The 21,872-nt window shown below is 47.4% G+C and overlaps 1 protein-coding gene across 3 annotated transcripts in view; it reads left to right on the top strand.

Moving 5' to 3' along the window:
• Positions 1 to 221: 221 nt before the first annotated feature.
• The window catches only part of Vps33a (VPS33A CORVET/HOPS core subunit), a 44,287-nt gene continuing 22,636 nt past the window's right edge, over positions 222 to 21,872 (top strand). For 2 of the 3 annotated variants that reach the window (NM_001359513.1, NM_029929.3), the window contains exons 1-7: positions 250 to 385; positions 1,723 to 1,788; positions 2,283 to 2,410; positions 3,659 to 3,845; positions 8,190 to 8,306; positions 9,665 to 9,839; positions 14,452 to 14,651. In NM_001359513.1, coding sequence (NP_001346442.1) covers positions 284 to 385; positions 1,723 to 1,788; positions 2,283 to 2,410; positions 3,659 to 3,845; positions 8,190 to 8,306; positions 9,665 to 9,839; positions 14,452 to 14,651 — 975 coding nt within the window. In that variant the 5' untranslated portion in view covers positions 250 to 283. Of the gene's footprint in view, positions 386 to 1,722; positions 1,789 to 2,282; positions 2,411 to 3,658; positions 3,846 to 8,189; positions 8,307 to 9,664; positions 9,840 to 14,451; positions 14,652 to 18,254; positions 18,503 to 21,872 lie in introns of those variants that run through there. The other variant, XM_006530504.1, reaches the window with a different exon arrangement.

The raw sequence follows: 21,872 nt of genomic DNA, 5'->3' as shown, positions 1-21,872 counted from the left end.
AGTGAGTTCCAGGACAGCCAGGGCTACACAGAGAAACCCTGTCTCGAAAACAAACAAACAAAGTCAATTTTCACTGCTCACCATTCTTAGGCATGGTAGGGAAATACTTTAGAAAGGGGCGGGGAGGGGACTCCTCCTCGCATGCGCACTAGGACCTTGAAGGAGCATCACTGTCAGCAGGACTCCGCCTTTCGCGTTCAATGTGCCTCAGCGACTCGGATCACGTGAACGTCCCGTCACGTGACGCAGGCGGCGTCTGGGGAAATGCGGGTGCCCGGGCAAGATGGCGGCGCACCTGTCGTACGGGCGAGTGAACCTGAACGTGCTGCGCGAGGCGGTGCGTCGGGAGCTGCGCGAGTTCCTGGACAAGTGCGCTGGGAGCAAGGTGAGGGACAGGGCCCCGGCGCCACCAAGCTTGGCCGGGCGGGACTGTGCGAGGCCGTGGGGGCGATCAGGTCGCCCGCTCAGTGACAGCCCCTGGCCGGGAGCTCCCCGACCTGCGAGACAGTTGTCCTTTCCAGCCTGGAAGCACGCACGCCCACAGCCCTCGGCACACAGCTTGTGAAAGACAAGCTGTCACTTCGTAACTTCAACATGGATCGTTTTTTGTCTAGATCGGGGACTTCATAGAATTTCCTTTCTTCCTGTTTTCCTCTCAGTGTTTGAGACAGGGTAACGCTGTGTAGCCCTCGAACTCACTGAGATCCACCTGTCACTGCCTCTGAGTGCTGGGATCGGCTCTCCATTTTATTTTTGAGCCTATTCCTGGCTATATAGACTGTTCCTGCCGGCACTCCTCCTTTCTCTCGCCTCTGGCACTACAGGCATGAGCCATGCTGTGAGGTTTTCTTTTAAGCATTTTTTCCCTCTATTCTGAGATTTATTAATCATACCCCATCCCTCTACAGGGAATGGGAAGTTCTAATCTGAAGAAAAAAACAAAACAGATGCTCAAAGAATCAGTTTTGGGCCCGGCAGTGGTGGCGCACGCCTTTAGCCCCAGCACTTGGGAAGCAGAGGCAGACGGATCTCTGAGTTCGAGGCCAGCCTGGTCTACAGAGTGAGTTCCAGGACAGCCAGGGCTACACAGAGAAACCCTGTCTTGAAAAAACCAAGAACACTCCCTACCCCCACCCACCCAAAAAGAATCAGTTTTGTAAACATAGCTCCAACTAAGTCATTGAGTCAAAAAGGCAGATTATTAAATCACAGGGGGCAGTATTAAACTGAAAATGATGTCGAAATCAGATATAATAGATTGTGTGGACCAGGTTTACAAAGTGTTTCTCCTGGAGGAAGCAGGGATCTTTGATGCCAGTATCATGAAATTTCCCCCTTTGTGGAAGGTTCTTTTCGACCCTTAGGCTATAATGTGACCAGAGCCTTTAAAAATCCTAACTCTAACTTTTAGAAGAATATTCTGGAAAGGTGGCTTAGAGGTGAAGAGGGAGTGTAGCTCTTCCAGAGGAGCCCAGATCAGTTGCTGGCACCTACAGACAACCACTTGTAACCCCAGATCCTTGGAAATTTGATGGATCTGGCCTCTGAGGGGAACCGCACCCACCTGCACATACCCAGGCACAGACACATACAACTAGACATAATTAAAGTGGGGGTGGGGCAGGGAAAATATTAAACCTTATAAAATTATATTCTTACTGGTTATAACTGCCTTTTCTGTTGCTGGTGGTGGAATTTCTGAGTGCTTCTCCCCTCTTACAGGCAATAGTGTGGGATGAGTACTTAACAGGACCATTTGGACTGATCGCACAGTACTCACTACTAAAGGTAATATGCATATGCGATTTATCCAAGAATTAATAATTAATCTAGCCTAGTGCGGGTAATGGGATTCTAACATATCTTCCTGAATAATCACTTGCAAAGCTATCTGAGCTGAACAAACACTGGTATTAATACATGATTAACATTCAGCCTAGAGGGTGCCGCTCAGTGGTAGTGTGCTTGCCTGGTATGCACAACATGCCGAAATTGATGTCCAGCATCCCACGGGTGGGGGGGGACGGGGGACGGGACGGGACGGACGGACGGTACAGAAACAACCATTTTGCGCACAAGCACTGTTTTGTGTGACTGTGCCGCAGAGCCTTGGCCGGTATGCTGTGTCAGAATGGTTGGCCTGCGGATGCAGAAACAACGGCTTTATCTTTCAGCTTGGTCCTTCATGTGTTTGGTTGGTTGGGACTCTGAATTACTTACCGATCTGAGAAGGACAGAGTCCAGGGTTCTTACTGGTCTTCTGTGTGTGCTTGCTTTCCTAGGAACATGAAGTGGAAAAAATGTTCACACTTAAAGGAAGTCGTCTGCCCGCAGCTGATGTCAAGAACATCATTTTTTTGGTCAGACCCAGGCTAGAGCTGATGGACATAATTGCTGAGAATGTACTCAGGTACCTCGGAGTTTTGTGGTTTAAAAGACGTTGGGCTTTAAAAGTTTTTTGTTTGTTTGTTTTACATTTGTTTGTTTGTTTTTCTATTTACTTTGGAGGATGGTAGGTGCCTGTGTGGAGGTCAGAAGACGACTGGTAAGAATGAGTTCTGTCCTCCCAAGGATGTCCCAGGGATTGAACGCGGGTCATTAGGTTTGGCGTAGGCGCCTTCCCCTGCTGAACTCTTCCTGTCCAAGTGTCTTTATAAAGACTTTAATGTTCCGAGTACCTTCATTCACCCTCTTGTCAGAGTGTTGGACGGCCATCATTTGGAAGAGTGGGACCAGACAAGGCAAAATGTTAGGAGTAGGATGGAAGACACGTGGCCGTGCTCTGAGTAGCTTGAGGGAAATAACTTCACTTTCTGAGGATGGCTAAAACTTCCAACCTGTGTCAGCAGAGAGAACCCTGCCTTTAAAAACACCACACAGAAACCTCCTGGGGCTACTGTTTTCAAACTGCTGTAGTGGGCTTGAATTTCATAAGCAAACAAGTAAGAACTGTGGAATCAAGTAAGTGAATGTGAAATTCACTCTATAAAGGAAGCCCTCTGGTACAGTTGATTGATGGGGCCCCTGAAAACCTCAACTGTTTGTAGCTGGTCTTGGAAGTTCACAAACAAGGAGACTAGGGAACAGGAGTTCTCATTTTAATACAAGACCGTTGTGTTAAACTGGTTTGGTAAAAGAGGCACTTGTTTTCAAAAACACAGGTGTGCTGTTATAAGATCTGGTTTTGTGTGTGTGTGTGTGTGTGTGTGTGTGTGTGTGTGTGTGTGTGTGTGTGTGTATCTGTTTGTCATGTGATGTGATTTCTGGAATCAGTTTTGTTAACAATTTGGGTATGAGTGTCTGGCTTTTTTTGTTGGGTTTGGTTTTTGTTTTGTTTTGTTTTGTTTTGTTTTATGTGTCTGAGCATTTGCCTAAATATATGTATATGTGCTGTGGTGCCTTTGGACGGCAGAAGAGGGTGCTGGATACCCTTGGGCCTGGAATTTAGACAGTTGTCAGTTGCCATGTGGGTGCTGAGAACCATGGCCGAGCAGCAAGTGCTCCTAACCTCTGAGCCATCCCTGCGCCCCTGAGAGTCCGCCTTTATGTGTTTCCGTAAGCAGTGTGTGTTTGGTACCTGCCAGGTCTTAGGGTGTTAAGAAAAGCAACCTCTGATTCTAAGCAGCACATAAGCTAATCATGTTCACTTCCTTTGCAGTGAGGACAGGCGTGGCCCTACCAGGGATTTCCATATTTTGTTTGTGCCTCGCCGGAGCCTACTGTGTGAGCAGCGGCTGAAGGACCTGGGGGTTTTGGGATCCTTTATTCATCGAGAAGAATACAGCTTGGATCTCATTCCATTTGATGGGGACCTCTTATCCATGGAGTCAGAGGGCGCTTTCAAAGTAAGTTTGACATTTCCTTAACATCAAACTTTTATGTGTTCTCACTGTGTGGACCTGCCTAGTCTGGAACTCAGAGATGCACCTGCCTCTGCCTCCCGAGTGCTGGACCGAAGACTTCCATGTTGTTGGGTTCACTGCTGGGTGTGTCACACTGCTGCTTCCAATCGCGTCTGTGCTGTCTGGAGGGGAGGCCCACATCTGTGCTGTGTGGAGGGGAGGCCCATATCTTTGCTGTATGGAGGGGAGGCCCACATCTTTGCTGTATGGAGGGGAGGCTCACATCTGTGCTGTGTGGAGGGGAGGCCCACATCTGTGCTGTGTGGAGGGGAGGCCCACATCTGTGCTGTGTGGAGGGGAGGCCCACATCTGTGCTGTGTGGAGGGGAGGCCCATATCTTTGCTGTGTGGAGGGGAGGCCCACATCTTTGCTGTATGGAGGGGAGGCCCACATCTGTGCTGTGTGGAGGGGAGGCCCACATCTGTGCTGTGTGGAGGGGAGGCCCACATCTGTGCTGTGTGGAGGGGAGGCCCATATCTTTGCTGTATGGAGGGGAGGCCCACATCTTTGCTGTATGGAGGGGAGGCCCACATCTGTGCTGTATGGAGGGGAGGCCCACATCTTTGCTGTATGGAGGGGAGGCCCACATCTGTGCTGTGTGGAGGGGAGGCCCACATCTGTGCTGTGTGGAGGGGAGGCCCACATCTGTGCTGTGTGGAGGGGAGGCCCACATCTGTGCTGTGTGGAGGGGAGGCCCACATCTGTGCTGTGTGGAGGGGAGGCCCACATCTGTGCTGTGTGGAGGGGAGGCCCACATCTGTGCTGTATGGAGGGGAGGCCCACATCTGTGCTGTGTGGAGGGGAGGCCCACATCTGTGCTGTATGGAGGGGAGGCCCACATCTGTGCTGTATGGAGGGGAGGCCCACATCTGTGCTGTGTGGAGGGGAGGCCCGTGTGTGCTCCTGTCGGATGCATTCTCTTTGCCAAATTGCTTGCTCATGGTTTTCTGCCCAGTTTTTCTCTTTCTCTGTCTCTTCTCTTTTTGTGTATATGTCATGTGAGTGTGCAAAAGAGGACGTCCGGAGCTGTCACTCTCTGTCTTATTCCCTTGAGACAGGGTGGCCAACAGCTTCAGACACCCAACACCCTCTCATATGCTTCCCCAGCACTGGGGTTACACAAGTGCCTGTTCACCCACACCTGGCTGTGTGTGTGTGTGTGTGTGTGTGTGTGTGTGCATGTGTGTGTGCGAGCGCGTGAGTGTGCGTGTGTGAATGTGCATGTCTGTGAGTGCGTGTGTGTGTGCGCGCGTGCATGCGCATGTGTGATTGTGTGTGTGTGTGTGTGTGTGTGTGTGTGTGTGTGAGTGAATTTGAACCCTGGTACTTCACTTAGCCATCAAGAGCTCTCAACCACTGAGTTTGCTTTCCAGACAGCTCCGTCTCACCCTAGCCCCACTTTGTGAAGGCGTGGCCTTGTTCTGTAGTCTGTGGTGGCCTTTCTTGCCATTCTCCACCTCAGCTTCCTAAGTGCTCAGATGATGGGCATGCTGGCTCCCATTGGTGTTTGTTTGTTTGTTTGTTTTTAATATCTTGCTTAATATTTATTCACAGGTACAGTCTATTTGAATCAGAATCTATTTTGCTATTTTAGGACAAGGTCTCACGTAGCCCAGGCTAGCCTTGAACTCCTGATCCTCCTGTTTCTAATATTCAGTCTGGAAGTACAGATGTCTGTTAACTACACATGGCTAGCCCCCATGTTTTGTTTTCCAGGAATTCTTTATATAATATGTTAGCTTTAATGTCATCTAAATGCTGTAAAAGTCACTCCTTTTTGTTTTTTTTTATTTTTATTTTTTTATTTTTAAGGATTTTGTTTGTTTTTTATTCTTTTTGTGGTTGCTATTTTATGTGTTATGGTATTTTGTCTGCATGTGTGTATATGCATCACACGTGTTTCTGCCTGTCTATGTGTGCACACGTGTTTCTGCATGTCTATGTGTGCACAGTGTTTCTGCATGTCTGTGTGTGCACAAGTGTTTCTGGTGTCCACAGAGACCAGAAGAGGGGTCAGAGTTACACACAATTGTGAGCTGCTGTGTGGGTGTTGGGAATTGAACCCAGGTCCTCTAGAAAAGCGCCAGTCCTCTTAACCACTGAGAAGTCTCTCCAGTACCAAACTTACCCCTTCAGAGTCTTCAGTTAAACACCTACGGTTCCACCACTTGGGAAGCCTAGATAGAGTAATTTGAAGGGTGAGGCCAGCCTGACCACCATAGGGAAACCTCAAAAAATAAAATAAACAAGCAAATATCAAATGAAATATAATTACAACAGTAATTTGAAAGTTTTGTAATGGCTGAGCACAACGGTACATGCTTTTGATCTCAATACTCAGGAGACAGATACGGGTGGACCTCTTTGCCTGGTCTGTATAGTGAATTCCAGGAGAGCCAGGAGTTCATAATGAAACCCTGTCTCAACCCTGCCCTAACTGCCCCCCCCCCCATTTTGTAAATGTAAGTCATTTACATAGTAATTTTTTTTTAATTAGAAAGGCCACAGAGTGACGAAGAGGCCACTTTCCCGTGTCTCAGACCTTTTTGTAGAAGCCATAAAAGATCTCTTTATGCTCTCTCTCTTTCTCGCTCTGTCAGTCTCTCTGTGAGTCTTTTGTTTACTGGGTTTTAAGAACTGTTTTAAAGCCGGGCGTGATGGCGCATACCTTTAATCCCAGCACTTGGTAGGCAGAGGCAGACGGATTTCTAAGTTCAAGTCCAGCCTGGTCTACAGTGAGTTCCAGGATAGCCAGGGTTACACAGACAAACCCTGCCTCAAAAAAAGAACTGCTTTAATTTCTTAATTTCTTTTTTAGACAGGCTTTCTGTAGCCCTCACTCGTAGCACATACAATATCCTCTCTCTGTGCCCTGGGTTTTAGAACTGAGAGGTGTGCCTGAAGTTAACGCCAACCCCAGTTCTGAACTGAATGTGAGCCTGGGCTCATCCTACTGAGTGTTCAGTGCCAGCTCATAGTGTTAGCATGTTCATTTTAATAATTAAAAACCAGAGTATCTAAAGGCAGCCAACCTAGTAAATACTATAAGGGCTTCTGTTGTGTGGGTGAGCGAGTTTGGGGCCCAAAATAAGAGCTTTTAAATATTAATGAGTAATAGCATTCATCCTAAAATGTCCTTGTAGCTTGAAGTGCCACGTGGGATGGACTCCCTGTGGAAGGAGTGGGCCGTTGCTGTGTAGGACTCCCTCACCGACTGTGCTGGTGGACGAGGCCCTAGCCGATCCCGAGCTCTGTTTCCAGCGAGTGGCCAGGATGACTGCCGTTCAGGCTTAGATCTGTTGTTGCTGAGGGTGTCGCTCAGAAGTGGAACAGTGTGCTCAAGGCCCTGGGTTTGATTCCCAGAACTACCAAAACAAGAGTCAAAAAGAAATCTGTCAGGCCAGGTTTGACAGCAAACTCCTTTAATCCCAGCACTTGGGAGGCAGAGGCAGGCAGATCTGAGTTTGAGGCCAGCCTGGTCTACAGAATGAGTTCCAAGATAGCCAGGGCTACACAGAAAAACTTTGTCTTGAAAAACAAAAGAAAATAAACCCCTCACATTAGCTTGGAAATCTTTTTTAAAGCTAGCATTGTAGAAGGAGAGTCTTTGTAGTAATACAGCTTTTTAAGATGGAGTGGGCCATGGCTTGTCATCCTCTCCTTTGGAAGGATTCTAAAACATGTGTCTCGTGGCATCCTTGTCCCGGGCTGTTGTGCTGGGAAAGAGCTATATATCAGTCCTAGACGAGTCAGGGGCCAGGCTTCCAGTGTGCAGCATAAACCCCTATGGTGTGTTTGCTCAGACAGCCCACTCTGCTGGTCTTCACCTCCCCCTTCCTCAGCCCCTGGGCCCTCACTGCCATCCTGCTCATGGCTTTGGATACTGAAGAGACCCTAAGGTAATAGCAGTGGGGTGTTGGGACAAAAGGTACCCTTTTTTCTTTTCTTTTTCTTTGAGACAAGGTTTCACTATGTATCCTTTGCTGGCTTGAAATGCTGTGTAGACCAGGCTGGCCTTGAACATACAGCTTTCCTTGCCTCTCCTCCTGAGTTCTGAGATTAAAGATACATGCCACCAGAACTGGTCTACAAAAGAGAACCATTTTGACTTTTTCTGTTTCATGTTTTTCATCTTTATCTTTTGCCTGTCTCAAGTGGGAGGTCATGTAGCTCGGGATGGCCCAGGACTCCTGTCCCAGCCACCATTTTGACTTGTAAATGGATGGTGATTGTAAAACAGTTGATGATGGAGGTGGTGGTCCACAGAAGCCGGCTTTGTCTCCACAGGAGTGCTACCTGGAAGGCGACCAGACCAGCCTGTACCACGCAGCCAAGGGGCTGATGACCCTGCAGGCGCTGTATGGAACTATCCCCCAGATCTTTGGGAAAGGAGAGTGTGCTCGGGTAAGAACCCTGTCTTCTGGCTTTATCCAAAATAGGGGTCAAAGGGTGACCTTGGGAGACACAGCCAATCCCTTTACTTCATGTGCACGCAGGCTGCGACCCCGTTACCCCTGCTTCTGTCTTTGAGGGTTTCATCTCCTCCCTGCAGTTCACAGGTCACTCACCACATGGTCGGTACTCACAGGGCTTGGGAACATGCCCATCGAGAGATGTTCCCAGAGGTGACCGAGGTCACAAGTGTCTCTTTCACAGTCTGCTTAGAGACAGGCTGTTCATATCTGTGTACTTGTTTGGTGGCTTTGCCTTTTAAATGTATTCTGATCATGGTGTAGATGTGTAATGTGACTTATGTAAGTTTCATCGGGGCCAGAGTCACAGAGCTCTTAGCTGTGAGTCCTGTGTGAATGAATGGTTTTTTGAGACATAGTTTCCCTGTATAGCCCTAGCTATCCTGGAACTTCTTTCATATACCAGAATGGTCTCAAACTTAGAGATTTGCCGCCTCTGCCTCTTGAGTGCTGGGATCAAAGGTGTGCGCCACCACAGCCCAGCTTTCAGTAAAACAAAACACAAGGTTTAGTATTGATCTGTGGACAAAAGCTGTGGCCAGGGGCTGGAGAGATGGCTCAGTGATTAAGAACACTTCCTGCTCTTCCAGAGAACCCAAGTTCAGTTCTCAGCTACAACCACCTGTAATTCCAGACTCGGGCATATGATGCCCTCTTAAAACCAAGTTGGTCACTGCACTCATATGCACAAAGTCACCTCCAGACAGATGTATTCATGTAAATAAAAAACACTAAATCTTTACATTTCTTTTATTTCTATGCATCTTGTGAGTTTATGTGCAGGTACCACGGAGGGCAGAGAGTGTGTAGATGGGTTCCTTATAACTGGACTTACATTCGGTTGTAGCTACTAGAGGTGGGGCTGGGAATTGAACCTAGGCTCCCTGCAAGAACAGTAAGTGCTCTTAACTACTAAACCATCTGTCCTGCCCTAAAAATAACTTAATCTTATACATGAATGGATGAATAAATGAACGAACACACGCTATGAGCAGTGTATCTCTTGGGAACTGGATCAGCGCTGTTTATTGCACCATCTTTAGAGATTGTAGAACATAACCATCCCGTGTAGCAGGCGTCGGTTGTGAATGGGGTGGAGTGGCCACTGTTGGCTCTGAGATGGATGGTGGTTAACTGTAGGTACTTTTCTGTTAGCCGTTTATTTCATTATCAGTCTGGCCCTAGCTGCTTTTCTGTTTTTCACCTTTGGAGTACTGTTTTCTCTGTAGCAGAGCCTTAAACTCTGCTAGGTCCCAGGACTCTCCACCTGATCACATGTTTTGTTTCCAGCAAGTGGCCAATATGATGGTCAGGATGAAGAGGGAGTTCACAGGAAGCCAGAACTCAGTGTTCCCCGTGTTTGATAACCTCTTGCTGCTTGATCGCAATGTGGATCTCCTGACGCCACTCGCCTCCCAGCTCACGTATGAAGGCCTCATCGATGAGATTTACGGCATTCAGAACAGTGAGTGAGCTGACATCTATTAGGATAACAGCTGATATTGCTGTTAGGATAAAGTATCCGCTGTGTGCAGGCTGTGGCTTTACGGTTCCTTCTCGAGTGTTGTTTAAATGTAAAGGTCAGGGGATTCTATTTTTCTTCTTTTCCTCCCCTCACCCTCTGCCCCTTGTGTTTTGAAACAGAGTGTTCATAGCCCAAGCTCACATGGAATTTACCATATAGCTCAGGCTGGCCTTTGCCTCCCTACTGGTGTGGTTACATTAAGGTCTGAGTTACCTAACTAAAGATCCAGTTTCTTTTCTCTTTTTCTTCTTTCCTTCTCTGTGTAGCCCTGGCTGTCCTGGAGCCCACTCTGTAGACCAGGCTGGCCTCGAACTCAGAGATCTGCCTGCCTCTGCCTCTGAGTACTGGAAATTAAGGTGTGTGCCTCTGCTGATCAGCTAAAGGTCCAATATCTATTGATGGTTTGAAAGGAGAGAGTATAATGTTTTTTGGAAGCAAGTTGGCAGCATATAAAGTTATTAATTCCGGCAACGATCCCAGGAATGTCCCTTGAGGAATCATCATTCCAGAGAGGATGAGGGAGGGCTGTGTTTTAAATAGCCCAAGTGCTTGAGAGCATCACACATCCTGTGGAGCCACTGAAGTGGCAAATGAGGAGCCTGGGAGACTATATGGACAGTGTGTCCCCATTATACGCTGTGGTCATCTCTGTGTGTGTCATTGATGGGCAGTATTACATGATGAAATAGCACTCAGGAGAGGGACATGGCTGAGAGGGCGAGGCCTCCGGAGAAGCTATGCTCCACCTTTATCGTGTGTGTGTGTTTGTGTGTATGTATCCATGTATATATGTATGTATGTATGTATGTATGTATGTATGTATGTATTTTGAGACCGAGTCTCACTGTGTGGAGATTAATCTCAGCAGAACTGAGATAAAAGGTGTGTGCCACAACACCTACCTTATTTATTATCTTAAAAAATATTCTTCATTTCTTCTTTGACAATTTCATACATGTGTCTAATATATTTTGATCATACTTACCTTATTTAAAGTTTTCTCTACATTTTTTTATTTATTGTGTGTGTGTGTGCACACGCATGTGTGCAGGCACCTACCATGACTATATCGAGGTCAGAGGACAGCTTTCAGGAGTTGATTCTCTCCTTCCACCATGTGGGCCCTGGGGACTGCACTCAGGTCATCGGGCTTGGTGACAAGCACCTTTACCCACTGGCCTCTCACTGGGCCCTGATTTTTTTTTATCTTTTTGATACAAAGTGTTGCTGTCTAGCCCAGGCTGGCCATGAACTCTGGTCTTCATAGTTTAGCTCCCAAGTGCTGGAAGTTAGACTGTATATGGTCACCCCCATACCCCACCCGGCAAGCGGTTACTGAGAAAGCTTCCCGCATACAAGTCAGCACAGCTGAAAAAGAATGCTGACTTGTCTTGTGGGTCTAAGGCTAGATCAGTGTGATCATCTGATGGCCACACCGCCGACTCGGCCTGGCCAGATGGTCCATGCCTGCTGTGCCTGCTATACAGGAGCCGAGGCTAGCCATGTATGGCCCCACAACCCCCTGTGGCTGGCGGAGAACAGGAGAGCTGCTGGGTCTGGAGGGAAGTGTAACATCTAGATGGATGTTCATGAGCAGAGAAGCAGTACAGATGCAGGGAGCTGAAGTGCGCAGACGGCGGAATTCTCGGCGACTGCTCAGGGATCCAGGTCACTAGGTGGACATCTTGGAAGATCAGGGCTTATTGAGTGGTTAGGCCAGAGGTCACAGCATGTTTTACTTGTATGGTTTTGGCCAACATAATATTTGATTCTGTTAGCATTTAAAATGTGAGGAATTAATTAATAGTCTTGATTTATGCCACATATCAAAAAAAAAAAAACCTATGTTATGGCTGTTCTTAGAGCTTACTTCCACTTAGTGGCCAGGGGAGACAGCCCCTTTAGACAAGGTCTGTTCTCTTTACCATGGATGGTCAAGCACGCGCACGGGCACATGCATGCACGCACACCCAGGCTGTCTGTCTTGGCCCAGCCTCTAGACATTCTAGAGCTGCAGATATTTAAAGATGTAGAACCCACAGAACCTGGGAGGCGGGATGTGGGCTGCTGCTGGCTCCTTTTAGGGTGAGAATGTCTAGAACTGACTGCTGCGCCCTAGAACTACGCACTAAACGCCTGTGGATAGTTAACTCTAGAGTGGCCAAAGTGGTCAATTTGCGTTCTGTACGTTTTATCAAGACAGTGAGTGTGAGGCGGGGGTACAGGATGGTGGCAGCTGAGGATAGAGAAGAGGTGTTTCCATAAGAGACTTAATGATACGGCTGCATGTCTTGTTTTATTTTTTAAATTTGTTCCCTAAAATGGTATCCTAACCTCATTCTTCACTGGAAGAAGAGTTCATCCCAGTATGCTGGAAAGCAGGCAGCAATCAGAGCCTGGCGTGGGCCTCTGCAGAGCGCACCCAGGAGATGGTCACAGGAGAGCCTGGAGTTAGGGAGAGGAAGGGTGAGGGAGGGGTGGCCTGTGAGCGGGCCTCAGGATGGCTGTGGGAGCGGGAGGGGCTGGCCGAGGAGAGAAAGCGCACGTGTGGACTCACAGAGACTCCCGTGCTGATTAAGGAGAAACTGGGAAAACAGAGCAAAGAAAACATCCGCGCCTCCCAGCCCCCACCCCTGGACCTGCCTGCCCCTGCTGTAGCCCAAACCCCAGCAATAGCGTTCCTTCTTGGAAGTGTCTCTGCCTTTGCAGAATTTATTTCTCAGAGTAAACTGGAAATCAAATTGTACAGGTTGTCTTAAATGTCTCAGGTGAGGACAGAGGACAGTGGCGCCAATTGCTTCTCTCCGTCCACCATGTGAGGTGTAGGGTTGAACCTGGTTCACCTACTGAGCCGTCTTGCCGGCCTTCACTTCATGCGTGACTTGGTATAATGATGGCTAGTCTCAGCACGTGTGGGACGTAACAGTCATTTCCTCGGTGCATCTGGGTTTAAGGAGTTACTTCCCTAACGTGGGTTAGTTAGGTGAATCTGTGTCCTTTACTTTCATGACCTTAAAAGCACCTGTGCATATACGCTTTTATTGTAGGTCAGGTTACCTTTCTTAACCACATTCCGTGATGCTGGGTGTTTAAGGGTCAAAAAGTGTTAATATCATGTTAAGACGTCTCAGCTGGTAAAGGCACTTGATGCTCAACAGCCTGCATTTGATCCCTGGGACCCATGTGGTGGAAGGAGAGAACTGACTCCCACAAGTTGTACACACAATAATTTTTTAAAAAGATTTATTTATTATTATAAATAAGTACTCTGTAGCTGTCTTCAGACACACCAGAAGAGGGTGTCATATCTCATTATGGGTGGTTGTGAGCCACCATGTGGTTGCTGGGATTTGAACTCAGAACCTTTGGAAGAGCAGCCAGTGCTCTTTACCCTGCTGAGCCATCTCACCAGCCCCCCAATAATTGTTTTTTTTAAAAAAGTATAGAATTTGTTTAACATTGTAAGAAGCTTGGTCCATGTCCCCATTACCCTCAGAACTCATCAGCGCCGCTTGAGGACGTGTTGGCGGAGGTGCTGAGTTGTTTTCAGGAGCAGAGGTGGGAGGCGAGGCCTGCGGCTCCCTTGTAGAGGAACTGGAGAGCTGGCAGAACTTGGCATTTATTCTAGACCAGGGTGGGGACTGGCTACACTGTAGCTAGAATCTCCAGACTCTGCCATGCAGAGTAGGTAAAGAATGGGCACCTGTGCCAATAAAACTTTATCTACGGAAGCAAGAAGTGTGGAGGCACTTAGTTTAATCTCCCCAACCAAAACGAAACTGGGTGAACTTGACCCCAGGGGCAAAGCTTCTGACCCTTCCTCTTAGGTGAGTGTGTGTGTGTGTGTGTGTGTGTGAGTGAGTGTGTAAAACTAAAACAAAAGTTTCATTTTAAAAAGCCCCAGCCTTGAGGGTGGAGAGATGGCTCAGTGATTAAGAGCACTGGCTGCTCTTGTAGGACCCAGGTTTTGTTACTAGCACCCTCATGGTAACTCATAACTGTCTATAACTCCAGTCCCAGGCCATCTAGTGTCCTCTTCTGGTCTCCTTGGGTACCACATGCACATGGCATGCAAACACACACAGCCAAAACATCCATACACATAAAAGTAATTATTTTCTTCTAAAAAACCCTACGACCTTTCATTACTTACTGTGAACACTCTAGAATTTTCTATCTTCTTTGCTGCTACATGGTGCAGGCCAGTCCCAAACTCACAGAAGTTCTCCTGAGTGCTAGGAGTCACCTGGGGCATCTCCATGCCAGTGAGATTCCTTTTTAGAACTCACCGTTGTGGTGGTTTCTGTCTGTCCATAATGACAATTAGAGCTGTGGAATGGGTGCTGCAGAGCTGCCATGCCTGGGCGTGGGCCATGGAAGGTACAAACCCAGAGCTGAGTGCCTTTGTCTTCTAACTCTCAGAAGTCACAGGTACTGATTGGCTTGTGGCCAGTGGAAAACAAACTGCTGTTCTGCGGTGGGCATTTTGTGCCCAGGCATTTGAGTCTGGGGTCTTCCCGTAACTGCTCAAGCGTGTGTGCTCCAACTCCAGGTTATGTGAAGTTGCCTCCAGAGAAGTTTGCACCCAAGAAGCAGGGTGGCGGCAGTGGTGGGAAGGACCTTCCCACGGAGGCCAAGAAGCTTCAGCTCAACTCCGCAGAGGAGCTCTACGCCGAGATCCGAGACAAGAACTTCAACGCTGTGGGCTCTGTGCTCAGCAAGAAGGCGAAGATCATCTCTGCAGCGTTCGAGGTGAGGCACGCCTGGCTTCCACCCTTCCCGGGGACGCTGAGGGGACGGTGCTCCTGGCTATTGCGGCTCAGACTTCTATTTGCCTGAGATGTTTAGTATGTAATCAGGTATAAACCCAACTAAGAAAGCATAAGGACCCTTATTGAAAACAATTCCTTAATGTGCTTATAATTTTACCAACTATTAGAGACAGCAATTTGCACCCTAGAGGTGCCCATGCATGCTGACTTGTAAAGAATGAAACCTTGACTGACTGATGATCTGGGCCTAGGGCATCTCCAGTGGTTTTGTTTAGTTTTGTTTTCAGAGTGGAGTGATATTTTGATTTTATGATTGTGAATACTAGACTGCCCCTTCCTACATAATATACAGTACAGTATAGCAGAGGTATGGTTGGGGCCATTTCAAAATAATGGAAGCAGGCATGGTTGTATACCACTTTAATCCAGCACTTGAGAGGCAGAGGCAGGTGGATCTCTGGCCAACCAGGGCTGCAAGTGAGACCCTGTCTCAGAAAAAGGGGTAGAGTGGGTGAAAAAAAAATCCTTGGAAATTAAAGGTCCTCAAACTGTGTGTGTGTGTGTGTGTACACATGTATACCACTTGTGCATATGGAAGCCAGAAATCACCCTATTTTAGGAGGTGGTTCTCAGGAACTATTGGGATTTGTTAGTTTTTGAGACAGGATCTCTCACTCGCTGTAGCCCTGGCTGTCCTAGAACTTACTTTGTAGACCAGGCTGGCCTTGAACTCAGAGATCTGACTGCCTCTGCCTCCTGAGTGCTAGGTGTGTGCCACCACCGCCCAGCACCTTCCCTTGGATGTTGTTTTTTGTTTTGTTTGTTTGAGACCAGGTCTCTCGTCCTTCAGCGTAGGCTGCTGGCCAGCAAGCTCCAGGAATCCCCTCATCTCTTCTTCTCCAGCACGGAGATTACAAAGGCATGTCACCACACTTTTTGTCCCTTTAGATTTATTTGTTTTTACCTAGATGAGTGCCTGGCCTGCACGTATGTTTGTACAGCACATCCAAGCCTGGTGCCGCAGGAAGTCAGAGCAGAGCTTGGATCTCCTGGAGCTACACTTAGGGATAGCTGTGAGCCACCCAGGGAGTGCTGGGAACCGATATTCTTAACATCTGAGCCATTTTCCAGTCCTATACTTTTAGCTTTTATATAAGTTCTGGGGGTCAGACTCCCATCCTGATACCTCCTCGGCAGCCACTCTCCACAGCTCTCTCCTCAGCCCCCACTTAATGATTTAAAAAAGGAAAAGAGGAAGGAAAAGCTAAACTCAAATAGTAGTTTTACTTGTATTTACTTTTTGTCTGTTTTATTTATTTGATGTTTTTGAGACAGGGTCTTGGCAGTCCAGGCAGCCTGAAATTTGCTTTGTAGCCACGATGTAGCTTTTATGACCTTGAATTTTTGACTCTTCTGGGATCACAGGCCTGCACACTACAGCTGGTTTGTGCAGTGCTGTGGACTAAACCCAGGGCTCCCTGTGTGCTGGACTCTGCCAACTACATTACATCCCTAGTCCCCTAAGGAGCAGTTTCACCATCTTATGTTCCTTTTTTTTCTTCCAGACAGGTTCTCACTGTGTAGCCCTGGCTGGCCTGGAATTCCTGTAGGAAAATACTGAATTTTCTGTAACTAAACTGTTGCATTTCTTCAAGAACAGAAACCTTTTGTAGAGTGAAATCACTGCAGTTCATAGTGTGAAGTAGCCTTGACCCGGAGCTGCCAGGTTTAGGCAGGGTCCGTAGCCTGCAGGTGCCCCACAGTATGTGTTCAGGACCAAGGCTCTAGTAGGGACTGCCAGAAACGTGTTTTAGTTAAGTTTTGGAGAGTGCATGTTCAGAAACCAATGTTTTGTGACCCCCGTGTTCATTTCCTTGGTCCTCTCTGAACTGTGATCAGCAGTTTAAGCAGCTTGCTGAGGGCTGGCATGGGGCTCAGCAGCTGAGAGCTGCTCTGGCAGAGGGCCAGGGTTCAGTTCCCTGCACTCACAGTTCCAGGGAATCTGAGGCCTTCTCTGGTACCTGAACCACACAGACAAATCCACACAAAGACAACCCCCCCCACCCCCCCATGAGCACATAATTAGAAATAAATCTTTTTTTTTTTTTTTTTTTGGTAAAATTGGGCTATAGTATACCTGTCTCATTTTAATACTGCAGATTCAAGGGGGACCCAAGGTTTTCCTTCTTTTCTTTTCTTTTCTTTAAAAAAAAATTTTTTTTTAGATTTATTTATTTATTATATGTAAGTACACTGTAGCTGTCTTCAGACACTCCAGAAGAGGGAGTCAGATCTTGTTACCGATGGTTGTGAGCCACCATGTGGTTGCTGGGATTTGAACTCCGGACCTACGGAAGAGCAGTTGGGTGCTCTTACCCACTGAGCCATCTCACCAGCCCTCCTTCTTTTATTTTTAAGAAATTTGTTCTTTTTCTGGCACTGGGTATTGAGCTCAGAGTCTTGACCATGCTAGACAGTGCTCTACCTCTGAGCTATGTCACCAGCACGGCTTTCTTGGATTTTAGACTTTTTCTCAGGCCTGCAATGACCGTGCTGTGCTAAGTGTTCCTGTTTGTAGGGGTGTAAGGACATGAGTGTTGTTCTCATAAACAAGTTCCTGTGACCTTTATTAAGTCCTGCTCTCCTCCCCTGAGAGAACACCCGCTGTACTAGAGATAGCCGTCCTGTGGTACGGTGCAGCCATGGTGAGCTGCTGAGACCTGGCCAGCAAGGCAGTGGCAGGGGAGCCCCACAAGTGTGATATGATAATGAGATCAAAATCCCCAGCCGCCCAGAGCTTCATTATCACCCTCCTGCCTCCTCCTGTCTTTAGCCGGTTTATTCTTGTTGAGCTGGTTTTGAAATGTGGGGATTCTATAGACTTAGAAAATGACTGTTTAGGATCTAGAGATAGAAATTGGGCTGGACAGTGGTGGCGCACGCCTTTAATCCCAGCATTTGGGAGGCAGAGGCAGGTGGATTTCTGAGTTCGAGGCCAGCCTGGTCTACAGAGTGAGTTCCAGGACAGCCAGGGCTACACAGAGAAACCCTGTCTCGAAAAACCAAAAAAAAAAAAAAAAAAAAAAGAAATTGGGAGAGTTTTTAAAAACTGCTTTTTATGTATTTGTTGTTATATCTGTGGTTGTAAATATTATCTTTCTTAGGGATTCTATCTGTATAATTAACTCCACATTTCTGAAGACTCTTCTGGGTTACATTATTGCAACGTGCCCATCAGGTGGTGGCGGCAGCAGTGGTGGTGCACTCCTTTAATCCTAGCACTTGGAGGCAGAGGCAGGTGGATCTTTGAGTTCAAGGTCCACCTGATCTACAGAGCGAGTTCCAGGAAAGCCAGGGCTACACAGAGAAATCCTGTTTCACCCCCCACCTCTCCAAAAAAATAAGTTCTCATCAATAAGCAGGGTTGGCTCACTTTGTCCATGGGCTGGATTCACTATTGATGTTCAGTGCCAGATGGGATTAGGTTCAGTTCCATGGAACTTTTGCTCAGTGTTGATTTTTGAAATGGTCTCCTGGCTGAGGATGACCTTCAACTTCTGGTCCTTCTTTCTGTCTTCCCAAGGTCGTGAGTCAGCTCTGGCATACCTGACGGAGAGAGACACTTTCTGCTAACTATTGGCCCCTCTGCATGGAACTGAAATGTTTAGATCTTAGAGCTGTGTGTGTGCGTGTGTGTGTGTGTGTGTGTGTGTGTGAGAGAGAGAGAGAGAGAGAGAGAGAGAGAGACCTCCAGGCCCCACTCAGGCTAGGTCAGTGCTGTACTACTGCCCTGTATCCTCAGCTACATTAAAATATACCTGTGCATGTGTACGGTGTGTTCCTATGTAAGCTGTAGGTGCTCTGCTGCTTGCAGAGCCAGCAGTCAGTGTCCTGCCATCATTCGTCCTCATTCCCTTGATACAGGGGTCTCACTGAACCCCATCCTAGATCCTCCTGTCTCCACCCTGCACAGGGCTGGTCTTGTACCCGATGCTTGGGCATGTACAGCAACATTCTTCCCGCTGAGCCTTCCAACCCCAAGCCTGGTGGGGTTTAGTTTGTTGTTTTGTCTCTGTGACAGGATCTTACTGTATAGCCCACACTGGCCTTGTACTCTAGGTCTTCCTGCCCCGGCCTCCCAAGTGTTGGCATCATACATGTGTACCCTACACCCAACTCTCCTCCTCCCTCTCCTCCTCCTCCTCCTCTTCCTTCTCTTCATCCTCCTGCTCTTCTCCCTCTTTTTTTTTTTTTTTTAATAAAGTCAGTCTGTCATCATGTAGAGCAGGCTGGCCTCAAACTCACAGAGATCCTCCTGCCTTTGCAGTGGATCCCCAGTGTTGGGATTAAAGGCATGTGCCACCACATCTAATTTCATTTTTTTTTTTAACTAAAAAGTTTGGGATTTTTTGTTATTGTTGTTGTTGCTTGTGATTTTTTGAGTCAGGGTCTCACAGTATGACCCTGGCTGTCTGAGAACATTCTATATAAACTAGGTTGGCCTCAGGCTCACAGAAATCTGCCTGTCTTTGCCTCCCAACTGTTGGAGAGAGTTTGTATTAGGTACCTGTATTAGTCAGGGTTCTCTAGAGTCACAGAACTTATCGATAGTCTCTAGATAGTAAAGGAATTTATTGATGACTTACAGTCGGCAGCCCAATTCCTTACAATTGTTCAGTCGCAGCTGTGAATGGAAGTCCAAGGATCTAGCAGTTACTCAGTCTCACACGGCAAGCAGGCGAAGGAGCAAGAGCAAGAGCTAGACTCCCTTCTTCCAATGTCCTTATATTGTCTCCAGCAGAAGGTGTAGCCCAGATTAAAGGTGTGTTCCACCACACCTTTAATCCCAGATGAAAGGCGTAGCCCAGATTAAAGGTGTGTTCCTTAAACTCGGAGATTCAATCTTCTGGAATCCATAGCCAATATGGCTCAAGATCTTCAAACCAAGATCCAGATAAGGATCTCCAAGCCTCCAGATAAGGGTCACTGGTGAGCCTTCCAATTCCGGATTGTAGTTCATTCCAAATATTGTCAAGTTGACAACCAGGAATAGCCACTACAATCCACCCCTTGTCAACTTGACACAAATAATATCTCATGTTCACATGAAACAATAACAAGGTTGTAAATACGCCTAACATGATATAACTATCCCTCGTACAATCGCAAACGCATTAGTAAATTTACAATGGGCATTCATATTACTTTATAATCCTCGTTTCTGCAACTGGTTACGTGGCCTTAATTGGTATTTATAACTACCTTCCTCTACTACCCATTCTGTATTTCCTTCTCCTTCAGCCAGCACCTCAGCAGGTCTTGGCTCTTTTCCTGGAGGATTGACCCATACCTTCATTCCTGATGGGTCTGTGTCCTTTGTCATCCTGCTTGGATTAGGCTGTTGTAGTTTCCCATTGACTTTAATCACAGGACATGGTAGTACTAAGAGACGCCCTAAGGGATCTCCTACACTCCAGACATAATCTTGCTTACCACCATTGTGAAGAGGTAATCCAATTTCCCCATGGTAATCTGGATCTATCACCCCTCCTAACACTGTTATTCCTTTTTTAGCCTGTTGGTTTAAGGGCATTAAAAGCCCAAAATGACCAGGGGGAAGTCTGAGCTTCCAGTTCAATGGAATGTTTGTTGTAGCTCCTGGTAGGAGCACTCCCCTCTCTGGAGCCAAAACTTCTAAGCCAGCAGAACCTAGAGTTATGGGGACAGGAAGCAGAAATTTTCCTAGAGGGTCACTAGGAGTGATAGTAAGTGGAACTATTCCTTTTTCCACCCCTTGATTCCTGGACCCATGAATCCTGGCTATGGGTGAAACTGTTCCATATATCGAGCGCTGATTCAAAGCATATACTGCCTTCTGAAGAACTCTACCCCAGCCTTCCAAGCTGTTACCACCTAATTGGCGCAGTAACTGCGTCTTCAAAAGGCCATTCCATCTTTCTATCAGCCCAGCTGCTTCAGGATGATGGGGAATGTGGTAAGACCAGTGTATTCCATGATCGTGGGCCCACTGTCGTACTTCTCTGGCTGTGAAATGAGTTCCTTGGTCAGAAGCAATACTGTGTGGAATACCATGACGATAGATGAGGCATTCTGTCAGTCCCTGAATGGTGGTTTTAGCAGAGGCTTTACGTGCAGGAAAGGCAAATCCATAACCAGAATAAGTATCTACTCCAGTAAGAACAAAACGCTGTCCTTTCCATGAAGGAAGTGGTCCAATGTAGTCAACCTGCCACCAGGTTGCTGGCTGGTCACCTCGAGGAATGGTGCCATATCTGGGGCTCAGTGTTGGTTTCTGCTGTTGGCAGATCTGGCAATCAGCAGCAGCTGTAGCCAGGTCAGCCTTGGTGAGTGGAAGCCCATGTTGCTGAGCCCAAGCATAACCTCCATCTCGACCACCATGGCCACTTTGTTCATGTGCCCATTGAGCAATGACAGGGATGGCTGGGGAGAGAGGCTGATTGTCCACAGAACGGGTCATCTTATCCACTTGATTATTGAACTCCTCCTCAGCTGAAGTCACCTTTTGGTGAGCATTTACATGGGACACAAATATCTTCACATCCTTTGCCCATTTGGAGAGATCTATCCACATACTTCTTCCCCAGATGTCTTTCTCACCAATTTTCCAATTGTGATCTTTCCAAGTCCCTGACCATCCAGCCAATCCATTGGCTACAGCCCATGAGTCAGTGTATAATCGTACATCTGGCCATTTCTTCTTGCAAACAAACTGTAATACCATGTGTACTGCCCGAAGTTCTGCCCACTGTGAAGATTTCCCTTCACCTGTGTCTTTCAAGGTTGTCCCAGAAAGGGGTTGTAATGCTGCAGCTGTCCACTTCTGGGTGGTGCCTGCATAACGTGCAGAGCCATCAGTAAACCAGGCTCTAGTCTTCTCCTCTTCGGTCAGTTGATCATAGGGAACACCCCATGAGGCTATAGGTGCATGCTTGGCAGCAGATGGCATTGTAACAGGAGTAGAAACCATAGGCATTTGGGCAACTTCTTCATGTAACTTGCTTGTGCCTTCAGGACCTGCTCTGGCCCGATCACGTATATACCACTTCCATTTGATAATAGACTGCTGCTGTGCACGTCCCACTTTATGACTTGCAGGGTCTGATAGTACCCAGCTCATGATGGGTAGTTCAGGTCGCATAGTGACTTGGTGTCCTATTGT

This window comes from Mus musculus, chromosome 5 (assembly GCF_000001635.26).
Source record: "Mus musculus strain C57BL/6J chromosome 5, GRCm38.p6 C57BL/6J".
NCBI classification, from domain to species: domain Eukaryota; kingdom Metazoa; phylum Chordata; class Mammalia; order Rodentia; family Muridae; genus Mus; species Mus musculus.
The sequence above is the reverse complement of the archived record's forward strand: the minus strand, read 5'-3'. Positions and strand labels throughout refer to the sequence as shown.